The following is a 21,202-nucleotide window of genomic DNA, read 5'->3' on the forward strand; positions in this document are numbered from 1 at the left end:
AACAGAGATGATGAGTGAAATTTCCCTGACCCTTATTAACGCGAGTGAGGCAAGAGAGGCGGATCGGAAAGGAAAATAGGACCGACAAGCAGCGAGAGAGAGACACGATGTGGAAGCAGAGCGAGAGCTGATTGGCCGCGACAGCACTTTGACACGCTGAGATGCACTCCATCTGTCAGGAGGCAGGCGTGATGATTGGTTAATTAAAAGTCAGGGCCGTGACATGACACGGGGGATCAGCGATCATTTACTGAAATGTTTGTTGTTGTTTATTTCCACATATGTACTGAAGATTTTATCATACCGGCATGTAATACTCTCTCTCTCTCTCTCTCTCTCTCTCTCTCTCTCTCTTCCACATTATAATCACTTTCCTTAACTCATACCGATGGATTCAGTGCAGCTTTTTAATATCGTGTTTTTTTTAACCACGATCTCATAGATATTTCTCACTTTGTGCACACAGCGCACGTTTTCCTCTCCATTTAAATATTTGATAGAAAGTCACCGGGCTACTAAATAAAGGATCCGAGCAGATCTTTACACGAACGTTTATCGCTAACGCCAGCGGGTGTTGCTCGCGAAGAAGCTATTTGTCTCTTGTTTAGCGCTTAACACAACTACAGTGTGTAATGAGTCCCAGACGGGCGTCTGGTGAGAAATCAAGACAATCGGGACTCCCCTCGTTTCTGGCTATCAAAAGCCCCAGGCTGGAGGAGGAATGCTCGTTAGTGATCACGTTACTCTCACTTTATACTGATCACAACGAGCTCATGCGCTTTACTGATCGAATGTAGAAAAGCATCAGAGGTTTAGATTCTCGTAGTGACTTGAGGGATACACTTGCTAGCCACTTCGAGTTCGGTTTTCCACTGTAGTCTCTGATCCCTGTTCTGCCCTTGTAGCTTCATAATTAAACATGATTTGTGCTTTTTTTGCTCACCGTGTGTCCATTTTCCTCTGACTTGTCTTGTTATTCTCAAGTCATTTCCGCTTGCTTATTGCATGTTGTTTGCACCAGTCCATCTAGAGACTGCTGTGCATAAAAAAGCCGGGAGAAAACGTCCCCGTTCTGGGGAAACGTCCCCGTTCTGGGGAAACGTCCCCGTTCTGGGGAAACGTCCCCGTTCTGAGGTTCTGGGGAAACGTCCCCATTCTCAGATAAAGGGTAGGGACATGGTTATAAGTGTCTCCATTCTGGCCTCCGAGTGGTAAAGTGCTCGCCCTATCATCCGGAGATCGCGAGTTTGATTCGGGTTATGCTGTAACCTCTCGCAGCCGGAGGTCTAGAGAGAGCTGATTGGCCGAGCTCTCTCAGAGGGGAGGGATGAGAGGTACTTAGTGCTCCCACATTAAGCACGGTCTTACAGCCAATCAGGGGCGTCTGTAAGTTTACGCAAGCGAAATAAGCGGATAGCGCTGTCCTCCGAGTGTGTTACGCCACCCCAATCGGTGGGTGAGCGAGCAGTTTGAAAATATGTGGTTGGGTAACGTGGTCCGGAGGAAACATGTGATAGTCGTCGGCCCTACCGACTGAGTGGTAATAGTAGCTTTAATGTGGGAGCCCCCTAGTGACGGGGAGGAATTGGACATGACCGAAATTGGGAGAAAATCGGGGGGAAAAAAATAAATAAATAGTGTCTCCATTCTAAGAATCGGGCAAATGTCCCTATTCTAAGATTTGGTACAACGTCCCCATTCTGACCTACACAGTAACTAAAGCTTTTGTGCTGTTTGTACAGTTTAAATTTACCCCCTGCTTTTCAGTAATCAGTGGAACATCTTTAGATGTCCAGTATGTGTGGTTGTACACTCATGAGGACCTTGTGTTTGTTTGTTTGTTTGTCTGTTGTGTTGTCTGTCTTGTTTGTGTTCGAAGGACGGAGCCATCCTGGTTTTCCTGCCTGGCTGGGACAACATCAGCAGCCTGAATGACCTCCTGATAGCGGACCAGATGTTTAAATCTGGTAAGATGCCCCTCACATTTTCTGTCAATTAGAACCGTGCAGCTTTAGTGGATAATAAAGGACGTATGTTTTCTATGGAATAAATACGCTGTGCAGTGTGTCGTTCTCCTCACTGTCCATGTCTTGGCTTAAAATTAATTTAAAAAAAACTCACTGAAGTCATCAGGGCTTTCTGCTAGTGAAGAACAGACGTTATTGATGTACAATAAAGCCACAGCAACTGACCAGTGACCTCCTCAGAACAAACTTTTATCCTTTTGGGGATTTTCGCTCCCTCCTCCCCTCCTATCACTTACACATCAGACACCAGACCATCCTGTGTTCGTTCTACTTGTTACTTCTGACTATATCATGTTAATGTTAAGCTAATGTTGTTTAATTAATGTGATTTTCTTGATTAATTACTCATAGCTTATGTATATAATTTCTTGATTGTGCTTCTCCTACTGAAATGTTTTACCTTAGATAAGTTTGTGATTATTCCACTACACTCCCTGATGCCCACGGTCAACCAGACGCAGGTAAGAGCTCCGTCTGCGTCTTTTATTCATTAGTAGATTATACGAGGGTGAGTCAAAAATGGGCCGCACTCGCATGGTTAAATATATTAAAGCTTCTGTTGGCCGCAGTGACTTATCATCAGCGCTTTCCACTCAAGTTAAGTTCCCACATGGGATTTGCACAGAAGTAGCACAGTGTGCAGTGATTAGTTTTTTTATGGTCCGAGGATGTACCTGGTGCTGAAACAACTCGCGGAAGAACGTAAACAGTTTGGATATCTGCAAAATTTGAAGCGATACTCTAAGGAAGGTGAAAGTTTTTTAAAGATAATCATTACTGGCCTGTACGGGCCTGAGAGTAAACGTCAGAGTATGGAACAGAAACATCCGCAAGAAAAAGTTCAAAAGTCGACCATCAGCGTTAAAATTCATCAATGCTGACAAGGGCCAGGGATTCCTAAGGGTCAGAAGTATTGGAACATTATCAGGAAAAAAGTTCATCAATCAACAGCGCTCGTTACAGTGAGACGCTTATTGGGGAGCTGAAGCCTTAACTTTGGATCAAACGCAGGAGGTCGCGATCTCGCACTTCAGCCCACACTGTCGACTCTCTGCAAAAAACATAAAAAGCGTCCTCCCTAGGTTATAGTCCTATAGTCCTCCCCTTGATCGGTTGGACTTTCACCTGTTTGGTCCCCTGAAAGCAGCCCTATGATGACGAAGATTCACTCGTGATGAAGACGTGAAGACAGCGGTGCAGTCGCCGTGCTCCTAATGAGGGGAAATGAAAGCCTGTTGAAAGATGGACAAAGTGTATTAAAAAGCCAAGGACATTGTGTTGAATATTTATGTATTTATCTTTTTTTTAAAAAGTTAATTAAAATAAATTCAACAGCCAGAGTGCGGAGATTTGACTCGCCCTCGTACGTCGTTTATACCAAGTGCTCGTTTTAGTTCAAATTAATGCACAGAACATTACATTTTATTTCTTATATACAGTACCTTCAACACACTGAACCGTGATTTATTATTATTATTATTTATTATTTTTTGCCCTAACCAAATTTCTCAACAGGCGGTATCCTTTTTTTTTTTTTTTTTTGTCCAGTTTTTAATAATGTCTCATAACCCGATTTCAGTCATTTTAATATTTTTTTTGCTTGATTCAGGGACAGTGTAACCTGTAGTCGTTAGAAATGTTTTTGACTGCAGCGCATGAGGCAAGCGATTATAATCATCAGGCACTTTTTAATTGGTTAGGGGTGTACTCCGCCTGCTCACACACACACACACACACACACACACACACACACACGTCACGGCTCAGTAAAGCACTTTGGGATAATTTATGGCATTTGCTACATTGTCCAATACGGTTATTATGTTCTACTGGAGCGCTGATTAATCGCACTGTTCCTAATCAGGTTTTTAAAAGGCCACCTCCTGGAGTGCGGAAGATCGTGATTGCAACAAACATAGCAGAAACCAGGTGCGTGTGTGTGTGTGTGTGTGTGGGCTGCTTTTTCTCACTTTGCCTTGCCTTACTGTTAGATTTTGATTTATCCAGCCTAACAGGAACACAGTTTGACACCATTGCCACATTTTGCTTAATTACCCCAGTGTCCCGGCTTCTCCTAGCAAGAACTGTCAGTATTTAGGTTCGGAAAGGAACAGCCTGAGCTTTTAGTGCGCCCTAATTAATACTCCGCACACACACATTCTCTTGAACAGGCTTCAATAGGTTTAGTGGTAAGAAAAGTGTTTTTATTTCTGAGAACTTTTAGTAACTCGGCCTGAATAGTCGTGCCACTAACTGGTTTAGTGCTCATGGTAATGAAACAATGAGCGAAAAACAATTGGATCTTTATATAGTGTTTCCAATAGATGTTAAACTCTAATATAGCTGTATATACTGAATTATATCGGTGGCAATTTCATCTGTCTGTCCGTCTAGTCCGTCTAGTCTGTCTAGTCTGTCTGTCTGTCTGTCTAGTCTGTCTGTCTGTCTGTCTGAGTCAAAAATGATCCGCACACTGGCTGTAGAATTTATTCAATCAACTTTTAGAAAAGACAAATGCACCATTTTCCACATATCCTCCTGGCTTTTCAATAGACTTTGTTCATCTGTCAACAAGCTTTCATATTCCCTCAATAGAAATGAGTCACGAATGCACCGCTGTCTTCACTTCTTCATCAGAAGTGAATTTTCATCCTCGTCGTTTGGTGTTTGATCAGTGTTGGGGGGACGTTACTGTTTAAAGTAACTGAATACATTACACAATTACATAAATTGTCTAAATAACGGATTACATTTTTGAAAAAAGAACTATGTACTTAAATGGCGGACCTACAGTAAACGCATTAGATTACTCGTTACAATAAAAAAAATAATCCAAGTACTCTAACATGGTACTTTGTAACCAGTTACACCCAACACTATTATGGACGTGCATGATGCATCATGCAAGATCACGGCGCCCTTGTCCATCAGTCCCCTGCGTTTAGTCTTCAGCTCTTCAATAAACGTCTCACTGTAACGAGCGCCATTGATCGTTGAACATTTTTCTTGATAATGTTCCAATACTTCTGGCACTTAAGATGAGAATCTCAGGAAACTGTAAGCGCTGATGAATTTTCCAGCTGATGGTCGGCTTTTGAACTTTTTCTCGGTCTGTGATTGAGGACGTTTCCGTTCCATACTCCGCCGTTTACTCTCAGACTCGTAGTGATGAACCTGTGTCTCATCACCAGTAGACAGGAGTGTTGAACGGAAAGCGCTGATGAGACCAACAAAAGTTTTAACATAAACAGAGTGCAGATCATGTTTGACTCGCCCTCAAATCCATCCATCCATCCATCCATCCATCCATCCCTTTTTCTTTTATATAATGTGTGATCTGTACTAATTCTTTCCTTCTGTCCCCGTCAGTATCACGATAGACGACGTGGTGTACGTGATCGATGGGGGGAAGATTAAGGAAACTCACTTCGACACGCAGAACAACATCAGTACGATGACGGCGGAGTGGGTGAGCCTCGCCAACGCCAAGCAGAGAAAGGGCAGAGCCGGCAGGTACACTGCTCCTTTTGATTCTCTCTCTCTCTCTCTCTCTCTCTCTCTATTAAAGTGGGCTTTTTTCAACTTTTCTTTAATTTACATTCCTCCTCCTATTTCTCTTTTTTTCCCCCAGAATGATCGCTCTGCCGTCTTTTCCATTTTATTTCAACGTAACGAATCTTAATTGGATTTCACCCAAAAAAAAAAATCATGCTGCAAAACGATGGAAATGTGACCCCGTTCATAGTTTTAGAGCTGATTTTAATAAATCGGTGTGTGTGTGTGTCGTTTCACAGTGTTATGACAGAATGTGTAATATAACTGTGATAGTGAAACCAAACACAAAACAAATTGGTGGGAAAATTTTGCACTTTTTGTCTCAAGGGTATAAAAACTTTTGCACATCTGTCATTTTCTTTTTTCTTTTTTTCTCTCTCTCTCTCGCCTATTATTTTCATAGGTAGGTGAACATTAGTGATTTCATTGTTATGTAAAAAAAAAAAAGGAATTTTAGTCATTTTAGCTGAAAAAAGTAAACTAAATAAAAAAGTTTAATATTCAGCAATAATATATATATATATGAAATGTATCTTTTGTATGGTATGAAGTGACAAGTTTTCTGCTCCATGCTCGTTATACCGAGCAGTCTGATTGGACGAGAGGCGTTCCACAGGTGCCGATAATGGACAGCAACAGAACTGTTACTCTGCGTCCCAGATGCTCATCACTCATTAATTACACTTGGGTCTGTACACTCCGCAGTACTGAGGAGAGAGCGGCTGCCTGCCAAAACACACATTCAAAACCCGTCCCAGAACCATTTTCAACAAGAACACACACCTCATAACGTTACGTCGTCTTAAAAAGCACACCGTTTCCTTAGTAACGGCTTCCAAGTCGTTCCGAATCACCGCTGTATTGTTTCATTTACGGCTAGACCAAGCTACAGTGTAAACTGTCTTCTAACACAAGGCTGGGGCTGAGTCCCAAATCCCTCTCTATTCCCTGATCAAGGGCACTACTCGGTGTGTGGAACAAGCAATGCGACATCGCGAACCAGCTTTCTATGTAACGTTATTTAAGATTGAACCCCGCAACCCGTAAGTTAACGGAGCTGATATTCCCAAGCGGAAATCTAAAGAGAAGATTATGAGAAATGTCCAGGACTTTTTCCACCTTCATGGTTTATTCTCCTCAACTTTTGAGCCGCTACGAATTTATTTAAGGAACTCCTTTCACCCCTGTTAATTACACTAACTGTCAGTCGCCAGCTCCAACAGTCGCGGAACGATACGTGTTGGCGGAGCTGGTTAAATAAATAAACAAACAAAGAAACAAACAAACAAACCGTAATCTGTTGGTAACAAATAAAACATATTTTTTGTATTTAAATACGTAAATAATAAAGAAACTCTTAAGAACGCCTTTAATTAGATAATTACAGCAGGGATTCATACGTTTCCGCTGTAAATTATTCTTTTTAACCCCCTAAACTTTCGTGTTTAGAGACGTGTTATGTGATTGTAGCGAAGATGCACATGGTTTCAGAAGTCTTAAAATACTGGCTTGTATCAAGCAAAGAAAACAACTAAGGAATTAAAAAAAAAAGACTGGATTTTAGTTCACATTTTTAAAACCTGGAGGGATCGCTCTGAAACGTCAACTTCAGGAAAGAAATGTTAGCCTGCTACGATAATCTGGCGACAAAGCCTGGCACATATGCTAACAACCATCACGCTAGAGTGTAGGAAGTAGGTATCGTAAACAGTGACTGGGAGTAAAGCTGTAATTCGGGGCCCGAAGGCGAAAGCGTAGACTCGTGGGATCGGCCCGAGTAGCGGCGTTAAGCTGGCGAGCTCTGAATAGCGAACCAACGTGACCTGATTAGCTATTGTTCCGCATCATTATAGGGCCGGTCTCACCGCTTTCACCGCATGGCAGAAAGTATACACTTGACATTTTTACCAGGTTTATGGGTTTCTCGTCCCAGAAAAGGAAACGTCCTCACTCGAGTCCTCACCCACCCCTCCCGGGCTCTACATGTATTGAGGACGGAGCATAAAGACTGTTTTTTTTTTTTTCGTTTTCTTTTTTTATATAATCATATTCACACTCTTCTGCGGCGGATGGAAACTAATCTGACGGACACGTATGTCCTTGAATAGCGTCTATCTCGCTCGACAGGAAATGGAAAGGTCTCCATTCTTCATCAGCTCCGAGAGACTCCACTCAGACTATTGATTCTCTCAAGGCAACAACGCGTTTTTCTATTTATTTTTTTTATCTTTATGCGTCAGAAGAGCTGAAAAAGGAGGAATGTCTTGCGCAGCTTTAAACGCAGAATGTTTAGAGTGTGTGTGTGTGTGTGTGATGGTGTTTTTAAAGTCTTTTACAAAAGTTTTTCTGTTCTGAGGTCTGAGTTCGTCATTTTTTTGACATTGATTTTCAGTTTCACGTGAAAGACTTTAATATTATGGGGATAAACATACTTTCAGAGCAGCAGTCACACACACACACACACACACACACACACACGGAGCGTTCTGCAGAACGATGTGGTAAATATTTAATATTGAGCTCATGCAGGAATAAATAGAATCAGGATTAAAATAAGGCGCTGATGATGTAAAAGGGGCGTGGCTTCAGGCGCCGTGAGTTTGCGAGATTGATCAGCGACTCGTGCGTTATCAGACCCTGAGGTGTGTGTGTGTGTGTGTGTGTGTGTGTGAGAGAGAATCGGTCTGAACCTGCACCTGTGTGTGTGTATTGTGTTTTAATCTGTAGGAGAGCTGTACAGGTGAAGTTGAGCGGAACTCGGTGGAGTAAACTTATCCAATAAAGATTTCAGTAAATCACATGACCTGCTCCCGCTATCACACCGGCTTGCGTCATGTGGTCGCCATGGCAACCTGACAGCCACTCGTTAAACGAGACAGTGATCTCTCCCTCTCTCTCTCTTTCTCTTCCTGTCTGTCTCTCTTTCTAAAAACTCTTCCTCTTTTTCGCTGTGTCTCTAAACCCTCCTCATCTCTCTCTGCTTTTCTTTTTTTCTCACTCTTGCTCACTCTCTCTCTCTCTCTCTCTCTCTCTCTCTCTATCTCCTTTTTTCATTCCCTCTGTTTCTTGCTGTCTTTCTTTTTAAATTTGTTTCAGTCTCTCTGACTTTCTTCCTTTATATTGTCTCTTATATTCTGCTAATGTTTTGTCTCAACATTTACCCTTCCATTATTAACCACACACACACACACACACACACACACACAGCTGTTTCATCTCGTATTTTTGTTTTCCACACACCGCTAGAAATCTCCTGCCGTATGAACAGGTCTGTTTAAGACACACAATGATCCAGTTTATTATAGTGCGAGATCAGGCACATAGGCCACACCCCTTTCACCATGACTGACAGGCACACTGGCCACACCTTCTTAATTGATATTTGAGGTTAATACTGAGGTTTTATTTGATGCACACAATTTTGAATCAGTGTAGATTTGTCATAAGGTGTGTGTGTGTGTGTGTGTGTGTAGGAGAGCGAGAATATGAATCTAAAAGCCTCAGTCATTTTCTCTGCTCTCTTTGTGCTCTCTCTATAGAGGTTGAGTTAATAGCTTCAGGTCTGAAAGCCTCTCTGCTTCAGCAGGATGTAAGATTACAGCAGAGAGAGCCGTAATACGTCTAATGTGTACGCCTGTAAATATACTTATTTAAATTCTAAATACATGAGCGCGTGCAGACGAGCACGAGAGAGTGAGAGCGAAAGAGTGAGAGAGAGAGTGTGAGCTGGCAAGTGAGAGAAGGTGAGCGAGTAAGAGTGGGTGAGTGAGCCTGGGTGAAGGAGAGATTGAGTGGACGAGAAATTGAGTGGGTAAGCGAAAGAGTGCACAAGGGTGGGCGGGCGAGAGATTGAGTGGGCGAGGGTGGGCGGGCGAGAGATTGAGTGCGCGAGGGTGGGCGGGCGAGAGATTGAGTGCGCGAGGGTGGGCGGGCGAGAGATTGAGTGCGCGAGGGTGGGCGGGCGAGAGATTGAGTGCGCGAGGGTGGGCGGGCGAGAGATTGAGTGCGCGAGGGTGGGCGGGCGAGAGATTGAGTGGACGAGGGTGGGCGGGCGAGAGATTGAGTGGACGAGGGTGGGCGGGCGAGAGATTGAGTGGACGAGGGTGGGCGGGCGAGAGATTGAGTGGGCGTGGGTGGGCGGGCGAGAGATTGAGTGGGTGGGCGGGCGAGAGATTGAGTGGACGAGGGTGGGCGGGCGAGAGAAATGGAAATGGATGGAAATTTTGTTCTATCCAGACCTCAACATGTGTAAACCAGGAGTGTGATGTTCAGCCTGCATAATGACAATCCTAATGATCTTCCACACCATTTTGTGTGTGTGTGTGTATGTTTCTGCAGTGTTTACAGCGCTGACTGATTGATGTTTGTCCTTTGTGTGTAGGGTGTCTCCGGGTAAATGCTACCACCTGTACAACGGCCTGAGGGCGAGTCTGCTGGAAAGCTACCAGCTCCCTGAGATCCAGCGCACCCCACTCGAGGAGCTCTGTCTGCAGATCAAAGTACAGCACACCGAGTCTCAGCACCGAGCACACACACTCGGCCCAGTTCTTTTATGACCTCACCACTCATTTATATATTATGGTTATATTTTAGTTAAAACCCCAGCTGATTATTACTTTATTACATTTTTTTGTTATTTAACACCCTACCGTCAGCCAATAGTTATTTATTGATTGAAAAAATATCTTCAAACGGTTTGGTTTATTTAAAACTGCTTTGTCCCCTCCTGTGTGTTTAACAACCCTTTGATATCCCGTCTCCGTCTTTATCCTCGTCTCTTTTTCTTTTACTTTTTTCTTAGTAATTCAGTTACAGTCAATATGAATCGATCGTTAGAGTTGAAATGCCTTGATGCTGTCACAAGAGCCATTTTTCAATTTCGTGGAAAATACACTCTCAGTTCCCGGTCCAAATGTGTGTAAGAGTCATGGAGGGGGAAAAAAAACAAACCAATGTCCTGCCGGTCCTGGACCATTTACTCTGCAGCGTGTCGTGTCCCTGCTGCTGTAAAAGCACAGCGTTACCAGTAAAGCATCATTACCGTATACACAAGTGTTACTTCTCTTTCCACACACACACACATACACACTCCACCCGGGCTGTATATAGCGCATGAGAGGCGCTGATGAAGTTTCCACCACGCCTGCTTCCCGTACAGCCGAGTACAAACAAACTAATGCATTAATGGCTGTGTTAATCACACTCGTCTCCGCTCAGCAGCACCATAATGGTGTAATGAGGCCTTTTACTGGTGTCAATTACCACCATGGTACAAACACACACACACACATCTCTGATGAGTCATCCGGTGTAATTGTGTGTATCTGGACGTGTTATTTCTGCTCTCACGTGTCCTCAGATCCTGAAATTGGGCGCTATCGCTTCATTCCTGAAGAAGACTCTGGATCCTCCGTCAGACAGAGCTATCGAGCTGGCTATCACTCATCTAATGGATCTGGTGTGTGTGTGTGTGTGTGTGTGTGTGTGTGTGTGTGTGTGTGTGTGTGTGTGTGTGTGTGTGTGTGTTGGATCAGAGGCTGGCTGTGCTGTGATGTTTCATGGGTCTGTAATCGGTGATGAATACAAAGTGCTAGAGTTAAGAACAAAATTAAAGCGTCTGTATGTGTGTATGTGTGTTTTTTTTTTTTTTTTAAGAACGCCCTGGACCGGAACGAGGAGTTGACCCCGTTGGGATTTCACCTGGCCCGTTTGCCCGTGGAGCCGCACATCGGGAAGATGATCCTGTTCGGAGCGCTGCTCACCTGCCTGGACCCGGTGCTAACCATAGCGGCTAGCCTTAGCTTTAAAGACCCGTTCTCCATACCACTGGTACACACACACACACTTACTGTACTGTACAGTACTACACTACTTTCCAGACCTATCAGCAGGTCCAGGCTCTGTCTGAGTCACTTTTTATAAATAAATAAAAAATTTGTGCAGTTTAACGTCACTGCTGTTACGGAGCAATGCGCTTTAAACTCAGTAACCGAACTGGAAGTTAAAGCTTTAAGGGTTTTAAACCTGAGAAGAAAAAAAGGATTAAATTAGTCTTCTACACACACACACACACACACATACAAATACAGACAGACAGGCAAAAGAAAAACATTTAATGGCTTTCCAACTTTAGACAATTACAAGCGGCGTTCAAGTCAAACCAGGACTTTCTGGTGAATGAAAAACATCTGAACACTGCAAACGATCCCGGTCGAGGTGGCTCGGAGCCCCCTGCAGTGGAACGCCTGGTTCTTCAAAATCATGCAGGAGAGACACATCTGTCCCCCTGAACTGTTCAACACACAATCATTCACTTGCACATTACAGGAACTCTGCTGGGAGTCATCGCCACATCACATCCCCGTACAGTCCTGTCCTCGCTCCGAGCCATTTCCACATGTCTGGGCCATTAAAGGAGTTCCTGGGAGGCCGGCGTTTCAGAGATGAAGCAGGCAGTTCAAGAGAAAACCTCTCTCCCTTGATGGAATCCGATCACTCACTGAGGATAAGTGCATTAGTGTAGCAGGGAGAGGAATAAAGGGAGTTTTTACTCTCATCAGAATCAGAAAGAGCTTCATTGCAAAGTACGAAAGGAATGTTTTGGTGACGGAGCTTCTAGAGATGACCAAACAAACAACATGAGGAAGAGGAAAAAAAAAACTAAAGTTAACAACGAATGCAGGAGAATGTGGAGTTTCATCAAAAAAGTTAAAAACATTATTATTATTAATGTTGCACATATTTATTACTAACTGTTCATGGGGTAAATTGCCTGAGGAAGAAAAACTTATGTTTGACTGTCCAGCAAAAGTTCAAAGAAAAGTTGTCTTGACAAAGAAAAGTCCCAGTTTGACCTGAACACCCCTTGTATATTATTGAAAACAAGTTTGTATGTCCCAGCTCATAATTATTATTATTTTGGAATGACTACCTCATTTCGGCGGTCGCCACAGTGCATTATCGGCTCCATATGCTGGATGCGCCACACAGGTTTGATGCCAGATGCCCTTCCTGATGCAAACCCCACTGATTACCCAGGCTTGGCATTTGACTGGTACAGCTGGCTCGGCTCGGTTCCCTGCCCGGGTCGAGAATGCTACACGCCAGCCACTAGTTCACCACTGAACCTCACGTGAATAACACGTCTCGAACTACACAGTCCAGATTATTTCAGGTATCTAACACATTCCTAAGAGCTTGTTTTTGTGCCGCAGGGGAAGGAAAAACTAGCCGACCACAGAAGAAAAATCTTGTCCAAAAACACCAAGAGCGACCACCTAACCGTAGTCAACGCCTTCCGGGTAAGTCCCGGGTTTCACTCTTCTCTCCGGTCGTTGGTGTTGGGTTTTCTCTCGTCTCTGAATGCTCAGTCACCGCTGTGTCTCGTGTCCGGCAGGGCTGGGAGGAGGCAAAGCGCCGTGGCTACAGGTACGAGCGGGAATACTGCTGGGACAACTTCCTGTCGGCCAACACGCTCCAGGTCGGTGCCAAACTGTCAGCATCACTTCCTTCTGCAGCGACAAGTTCCTACCAGTTATCGATAGCCTACTAGTCTAGTTATTGATAACCTACTAGTCTAGGTATCGATAGCCTACTAGTCTAGTTATCGATAGCCTACTAGTCTAGTTATCGATAGCCTACTAGTCTGGTTATCGATAGCCTACTAGTCTAGGTATCGATAGCCTACTAGTCTAGGTATCGATAGCCTACTAGTCTAGTTATCGATAGCCTACTAGTCTAGGTATCGATAGCCTACTAGTCTAGGTATCGATAGCCTACTAGTCTAGGTATCGATAGCCTACTAGTCTAGTTATCGATAGCCTACTAGTCTAGTTATCGATAGCCTACTAGTCTAGTTATCGATAGCCTACTAGTCTAGGTATCGATAGCCTACTAGTCTAGTTATCGATAGCCTACTAGTCTAGGTATCGATAGCCTACTAGTCTAGTTATCGAAGCCAACTAAACTTTCAATACCAGCTCACTTCAGACGTTGCTGGCTTTATCTACAAAACTGTGCGGATCAAACAATCTAATCTCACTTCTATCTTCTTACGTTCTGTCAACGCCATATACTGGAGTGGAGTGCAGTGTGAAAGATTGACATGAAAAAAATTATAATTTGTACAAGCTAAACCATCAATGACACGATATTTTAGTGTTTATTAGATACATTTCGTGGTTTTTAGTATGTTAAAGAAATACAGCTGCTTGAGACAAATCAGACCGTAAGCGTTAGAGAATCGAATTCGTAAATCACAATGATTAAAAAATGTAATCGACGGTCTATGACCCATGATTCACTGCTGTACTCGTCGTTTAGAGAAACTGCTTTGTTTCATTCAGGAACTGGACAATTCTACATTAACGTACAATAACCTTTTTCCCGCCGTAAACGCTTCCCGGATTGTGGAGATTGGTCGGCGGAGACCCTGTGACGTGTGGCGTAAAACAGTAATCTAAGTGATAACGAGTTACTAATTATCTATAGGCCTGTCCCCCTGTCATTGTCTTTCTCTCTGTGTCTCAGTCTCAGTGATGTTCTTCCTTTCTCCATCTCCCTCTTTCTATCCTTTCTTGTTTTACTGTATCTTTATCTCTGTCTCCCCTCCTGCTCATCAATCTCTCTGTAGTTTTCTTTTTCTCTTTGTCTTTCTGTCTCATGTTTCTCTCTATTTCACTAACTTATCATATTCTTCAACTCCAGCATTCTTCTTCTATCTTTCTTTGTCTCATTTTCTCTCCACCAGTCTCGCCACATCTCCCTCTCCATCCGGCTGTCTCACTCTTTCTGTTTTTTTTCTCTCTCTGCCTGCCTCAAAGTTTCTTCTACTCTGTTAGTCTCTCTCTCTCTCTCTGTATGTCTGTATTGTTGTTTTATTTTCCTTTTTCTCCATCTTTCTCTCTTTCTGTCTGTATTTCTTTCTAATTCTTTTTCTTTCTGCTCTCTTTTTCATCTCTCTTTCAAGTCCACGTTCTCAGTGTACTTTAGTGTCGTGACTGTTTAATAATATTGCCAAAACAAATTAAAATAACGAATAGAATGCAGACATCCATTAACCATAAATTAACGAATGGAATTACGATCATGGAAAATAATCTCTCTCTCTCTCTCTTTGTCTCTCTCGTTGTATTTTTTTTCTCTCTTTCTTTGTCTCTCTCTCCATCTCTTTCTCTCCGTCTCTCTCTCTGTATCTCTCTCTCTGTGTCTCTCTCGCCATCTGTGTCTCTCTTCCCATCTCTCTCTCTCTGTGTCTCTCTCTCTCTGTTTCATTCTCTCTGTATCTCTCTCTCTGTGTCTCTCTCGCCATCTGTGTCTCTCTTCCCATCTCTCTCTGTGTCACTCTCTCTGTTATCTCTCTCTCTCTCTCTGTCTCTCTCCATCTCTCTCTCTCTGTCTCTCTGTCTTTCTCTCTGTCTCTCTCTTTGTCTCTCTCTTTGTATCCCTCTCTCTCTCTGTCTCTCTCTGTGTCTCTCTCTTTGTTTCACTTTCTCTCTCTCTCTCTCTCTCTCTCTCTGTGTCTCTCTCTCTCTCTATTTTACAAAGGTTCATTTTTTGAAAAGATAAATATTTCATATAATAAAAAAAAATAAATAAGGCAAAAGGTTTGATAAAAAAAAAAAAGAAAGAAAAAAAACCACTCTCTCTCTCTCTCTCTCTCTCTCTGACAGATGTTACAGAATATGAAAGGACAGTTTGCGGAGCATCTCTTGGCAGCTGGATTTGTGAGCAGTAAAGACCCGAAGCATCCCGGAGCCAACATCAACTCTGGTACCCGAGCCTCACACTGACCCACAGAAGGGGGGAGGGGAGGGGGACAAAAAGGGAGTTAATTATTAATACAGTTTGATGGTTGCTAAGCAACGTACTGTATCCTCACCTGCTTAGTTTGTTTTACCCCTGCTGTACAACCCCTGCTACATTAGGCACTAAAAGCTGTGTGTTCTCCCCGGTATCTGTACACACACACACACACACACACACACATACACACACACACACTCCCTCTGCTTTCCATCTTCTCCTGTATCCATGTTATGATAATGGGCCATTTTCACTGATGACGCATTAGCACACACACACACACACACACACACACACACACACACACACTGTGTGTCATTGAGCTGACAATCAGTCTGTAAGGAATAAAGCCTGGAATAGCCACAATCAGAGCCATCAGAGACACCGCCCTTTCTTCTTCTTCTTCTTTTTCTCGTGTCCCCTCACTGTAATCCGTTTCCCCCCCGCAGAAAACGAGAAGCTCCTGAAGGCAGTGATCGTGGCCGGCTTGTACCCCAAAGTGGCCAAGATCCGCCCCAGCCCCCACAAGAAGAGACCCATGTAGGTGCACACGTGTTCTGTATGGCTGTGTGTGTGTGTTTATCATCAGAGTGATCTGTCTTAGCATAGCAGAAAACATCTTATTGATGAGACAGTCTCAAATTGGAAGTGTGTGTGTGTGTTGTGTCTGGCTTCTATTATTATCCGTGAGAGAAGATTAAATCGTCATCAGGATGCCAGACTCGATCCTGCAGTCTATTTCTGTTTCCCAGCCGAGCATTAAAGGAGCAGTATGTGTTTTTTTGGTCTAGTGCCCTCTGATGTCTTTTAGGAGAAACTTTGTATCGTCACGGATCAGTCCTGTAATTGCGTAGTTAATATTAGATAATGAGTGCATCATCATCATCATCATCATCATCATCATGTCTTAAGAGCTGTGTTCTGTCTGGACGCGAGTCTCATTTTTCTGCGCACTTTTAAACGTTTGGGCGCTTTATCGATCTCGAAACACTTCAGAATGATGATGTGCCGCTATAATGGACGTATTTAAGGAAGGAAAAAACTGAGAGTGACATAGTGGCACAGATAGTGTTCAGTAATTTCCACTGCCCGTCTCTGGAGGTTTGGCTATTAACATGAATCATACTGGTGTCCCCGCGTGTGTGTGTGTGTGTGTGTGTGTGTGTGTGTGTGTGTGTTTCTGCAGACCAGCGAAAGTGTACACCAAGGCTGATGGGAAGGTCTGTATTCACCCTAAATCTGTCAACTCCGAGGAGACGCAGTTCCACTACACCTGGCTCATTTATCACTTGAAGATGAGAACCACCAGTGTGAGTATAGACCCACACACACACACACACACACCTATACACACACACACGCACTCACACGCAAGCATCATCTTGCTACTGAACATGTAAATGAAGTGTGACTTCACCACCACAGTTAAACACAGCTCAGATTATCTGAAGCTCTGAGGAGTCTCTCCCGAGGCGAGGACGCTCATTCAGCCCGCGGTTATAGAGAGGGGGGGACAGGGGGGGGGGGGGGGATTGGGGGCGGAGCTCCATCAGCCGCCGGTTCAACACAAGCACCATCTTTTATTCAGAACCCGTCTGCCTTTCAACTCCCGGCTCTCCACAGCCTCGTCTCACATCAAAGCCGCTCTCCTAATCGACCGGCTCAGATCACACACACACACACACACACACACACACACCCCTCACTCTCCGTCTCTCTTACTTACTGTCTCTCTCCCTGACCATCCATCTTCTTCTCTTCTACTTTCTCTCAGTCTTTTTTTCCCCTTGGTTTCTCTCTCTCTCTCTCTCTCTCTCTCTCTCTCTCTCTCTCTCTTACTGATCTTATTTGTAAAAAAAAATTACACTTTACAGTTTTCATAATGAAATGACTCCTAAACATCTTACAGTAATGTGTCTTTCTTTTGTTCTAGTGATTAAGTTGGGAAGTGTGTCTTTCCCTCTTTCTCTCTAGATTTAAGATTCAAAGTTGCTTTATTGGCATCTCTCTCTCTCTCTCTCTCTCTCTCTCTCTCTCTCTCTCTCTCTCAGTTCAGTTCAGAAGAGCTTTATTGGCATGAATGTTAACAAAAGTACTACATTGTTGCCAAAGCCATTAGAAAACCTTATTACATTAATCTGAATTTATAAACCTATACAGTATAAATATTACAAACATATTAGATATGAAAGAATATCATATTGGGTAGACATAAACAACCCCCCCCCCCACACAACAAAAATAAATAACATATATATATAGATATCATCAATATTTACAACAATAACAACAACTATTTGAACAGTAGTGATAGTAGTAGTTTTTCTTTCTCTCTTATTTTCTCTCTGTCTCTTGCGCTCTTTCTCATTTTCTCATTCTCTCTCTCTCTCACACCGTTTCTCTGTTTCACATGGTCTCTTGCTCTCTCTCTCTTTGATCATCTCTCAGTCTTTCTCTTATTCCATTTTTGTTTCTCTCCCTCTTGTTCTTTTTCTTTTTTTTTTTCTCTCCTTTTGACTGTCTGCTTACTTTCTCTGTCTTACTCTCTCGTTTGCTATCTGTCTGTCGGTCTCTCGCTCTCAAAGTTCAAAGCTTGCTTTATTGGAATGAGTACATTACCAATGAAGATAATAGTAATAATAATAGTATAATAAATGAATATCATTAACAGGTGTAGTGTAATAAGATGTGATATGGATTCATTTATATAATTTACATAGCAAAAAAAAAATTGAATAATGTTATGATTATTTCAGATTAAATTGGATGTGATAAGTGATTTCCTCTCTCTCTCTCGTCTCTTTTGCTCTCTTTCTTGATGTCACTCTCATGGTCAATCTCTTCCCCATCTCGCTCTCTTTCTCCCTGAGGACATCTTTCAGAGGAAATATAATATCCTCTCTTCCATTTTTTCCCTTGTTTAAAGCCACCCAGGGTTTCAGAGAAAGCAAAAGAGAATGTCGCTAAGGTCCGGGGTTCTTTCAGCTTTCGACTCAGAAATGGAGCCAGGAGAATGCAGCAGGTCATTCTGTCCAGAGTTCAGAGAGAGAGAGAGACGTGAGTGAGAGTAAATTAGAGAGACAGAGAGAGAGAGAGGGGTTATTACAGAGACTGGAAGGAGATTGAGCGAGTGAAAAGTGATTTAGATGGCAGGAAAGAAAGGCGTGAAATGACAGCTGAGTGATGCCACAGGAGGGAGATATTAGAAGAATGAACTGCAGGGAAGAAAAACGATGTGAGAGACGGAGAATATCATTTGGAGAGCAGGGAGAACTCGGAGTACTCAACAGCGCGTGCCTGGTAAAGTCTGATGGAGGGGTAATTTGCAGAGCTTTAAAATGCTTCATCAGAAAAAGCTGGAATAGTTTTTGCAGACTTGCATAAATTACTGACGTGTCTAAGAAACACGTCTCACTGCCTTTCTGTTCCTTCTTGAAGGTAGGTCTGTCCTTTTGCAAGTTTGCGTTACCTCTGACTGTTACAAAGCACTGGCACTGAAGGTGTCCAAAGGTCTCCTCACAGAAAACTAATCATCAGCTCCATATCAACAGTATTTATGGAGCATCCACCATACAAGTCCCTGGGAGGGGATGGGAGTCCTGGGTGGGAATGGTGGATGGGAATCCTGTTGCTAAAGAAACAGTAACGTATTTGAAGAAAACCCTTGATGTCAGAATCGTGGATCGGTTTTGGTCCGGTCCTTGGATGTTGAGGAGTCTGATGTCTTGGGGGAGGAGTTGCACTGCGTGCCCATCTGGCCCTGTATGCTTGGGTGAATTTTTCCAGGCGACAAGCAGAAGAGTAAAAAGTGTGTGTGCTGGTGCTCATGGTCCATCTACAAATGCTGGTGGCTTTGGAGATACAGCATGTGGTGTAAATGATGGTGACAGTCAAGACCTTGATGTTCTCTCAGCCATCCTGAGATCCAGTCATCCAGTGATGCAGCTGTTTGGTAGTCCTTCTGTAGAATGTCAGGTTGAGTGATGGGAGTCCTGTGATCTTCTGAAGCCAACCTCCATCTCTTTGGTTTGGTCCAGACAGGTTGCACCTCCTCTCTGAATGCTGACTCGTTCTTGTTAAGACCCACCATGGTGCACAGCTCTGGGGGAGGGAAAACAGAGGATCTAGCTGCAGTAGGAGGCATTTAAGTCTAGCAGCCTCAACTGTCAAGTCAGGTGCTGAGAAATGATTGTCTCAAAGGCTTGTGTTGTGAACTGATGTCTATGAAAAGCATTTAAACATACTTCCAGGTCCTGAGAGGGGCTTGGATGAGGGGCCAGATATAGGGTGGTTGGACTATCAGGCAGTTGGAACATAAGCTACAGGGAGACCTGTGAGGGGGCAACAGGGTCTTGTGGGGCCTCATGACAAGCCTCTCGAAGCACTTAGTCATTGATGCAGGAAACTTCTTAACGGTGGTGGCCTCGAAGCCAGTCTGCACATCCTGTGATTACCCTGCTGGGAACGTCGTCTGATCAGACAGGGTTGCCTCTTTTCTATCTTTTCCCATCAGTCGTCACTGTGGAGAGGGTGGTCCTACCTACCACCATGCCATTCTGCTCCTTGAATCGAAAGTAGAAGTTGTTTAGGACATCTGGAAGGGAGGTATCATTGACTCAGGCAGGTGATGTAGTTCTGAAGTTGGTCATGGCCTAGATGCTCTGCCAGATGTTCTGGAAGTGGTTGTTAATTTGGGGCATGTACAGGCTTTGGCTCTCTGATGGCCGGGGACACTTTGTCTCTCATTGTTTTTAAGGTTGCCTTGTACCCTGCTCCCAGAGGGGAGTCTTGGATCCTCAGGAAGTGATTTTTTGGCGATAATGACGTCATCGGTGCACTTCCTGATGTACCTGATCACCGAGACCCTGTATTCTTCCAAGTATAAAGGGGTTTAAAAATATATAATATATACAGCAGTAGAGTAGTGGATAAGTGGTGTAGGGATTTAGTGGTATCGTTGTTAAGGGGTGCAGTGGTGTTGTGGGTGTGATGGTTAAGTTTTGTGGTGATTTGGTAGTCTAGTTGTGTAGTGGTCTAGATGTGTGGTGGTTTGGTGGTGTAGTGGTCTAGTTGTTTGGTAGTCTAGTTGTGTGATGGTGTGGTGGTTAAGTTTTGTGGTGGTTTAGTGGTCACACCCACTCTTTTCCTCCATGGAGCGCTGCCGGCTGGATGTTGATTCCTCCAGACACTTCACACACACACACACACAATTATTTCACACACAGTGAGTGGATTGATAGAAACTGAATTGCACACATACTCCAGCTCCCAGCTCGTCCTGTTCATTCTTATTTTACACACACACACACACACACACACACACACACACACACCTCTGTGTGTAATCTTTCTGTAACTGTGTCAGAAAAAAAGAGTTCCAGCCTGAGTCTACATTACATTCAGAAATTACAATTGATTTCTCTCGCTCTCTCTCTCTCTCTCTCTCTCTCGCTCTCTCTCTCAATTAAATTTTGTCTGTTTCTCTGTTTGTCTACCATTCATGCTCTTTCTTTCTTTCAACTAAATTCTGTTTTTTTGTCTGTCTTTTTCCTTCTCTTTTCTCCATCTCTCTATTTCTTTCTTTTTCTCTCCCTATTTGTCTGGCTCTCTTCTTTCCTCTCTTTCTCTCTTTACATTGATAAACATTCTAATTCACCCCTGGTTTCATTTTAACGTGCACACACACACACACACACTTCCCTCTCTCTCTTTTAAATAATTTCTCTTTTTTCTTCTCCGTTCCTGTTTCTTTTTCTCTTTCCCTCTTCGTGTCTACTCTCTGACGTCTTTCTCTTTCTCCTTCTCTCTCTCTGTAT

General features: G+C 43.5%; 1 protein-coding gene across 1 annotated transcript in view; it reads left to right on the forward strand.

Moving 5' to 3' along the window:
* Window positions 1-21,202, forward strand: part of dhx36 (DEAH (Asp-Glu-Ala-His) box polypeptide 36) — a 41,018-nt gene that overhangs the window by 18,031 nt on the left and 1,785 nt on the right. Inside the window, exons 12-23 of the mRNA XM_053500046.1 lie at window positions 1,880-1,967; window positions 2,433-2,488; window positions 3,892-3,956; window positions 5,397-5,540; window positions 9,964-10,081; window positions 10,942-11,040; window positions 11,238-11,411; window positions 12,797-12,883; window positions 12,979-13,062; window positions 15,254-15,353; window positions 15,836-15,926; window positions 16,573-16,696. Of these exons, the coding sequence (XP_053356021.1) occupies window positions 1,880-1,967; window positions 2,433-2,488; window positions 3,892-3,956; window positions 5,397-5,540; window positions 9,964-10,081; window positions 10,942-11,040; window positions 11,238-11,411; window positions 12,797-12,883; window positions 12,979-13,062; window positions 15,254-15,353; window positions 15,836-15,926; window positions 16,573-16,696 (1,230 nt within the window). The remainder of the gene's footprint in view (window positions 1-1,879; window positions 1,968-2,432; window positions 2,489-3,891; window positions 3,957-5,396; window positions 5,541-9,963; window positions 10,082-10,941; window positions 11,041-11,237; window positions 11,412-12,796; window positions 12,884-12,978; window positions 13,063-15,253; window positions 15,354-15,835; window positions 15,927-16,572; window positions 16,697-21,202) is intronic.

This window comes from Clarias gariepinus, chromosome 7 (assembly GCF_024256425.1).
Source record: "Clarias gariepinus isolate MV-2021 ecotype Netherlands chromosome 7, CGAR_prim_01v2, whole genome shotgun sequence".
In the NCBI taxonomy this organism is placed as follows: domain Eukaryota; kingdom Metazoa; phylum Chordata; class Actinopteri; order Siluriformes; family Clariidae; genus Clarias; species Clarias gariepinus.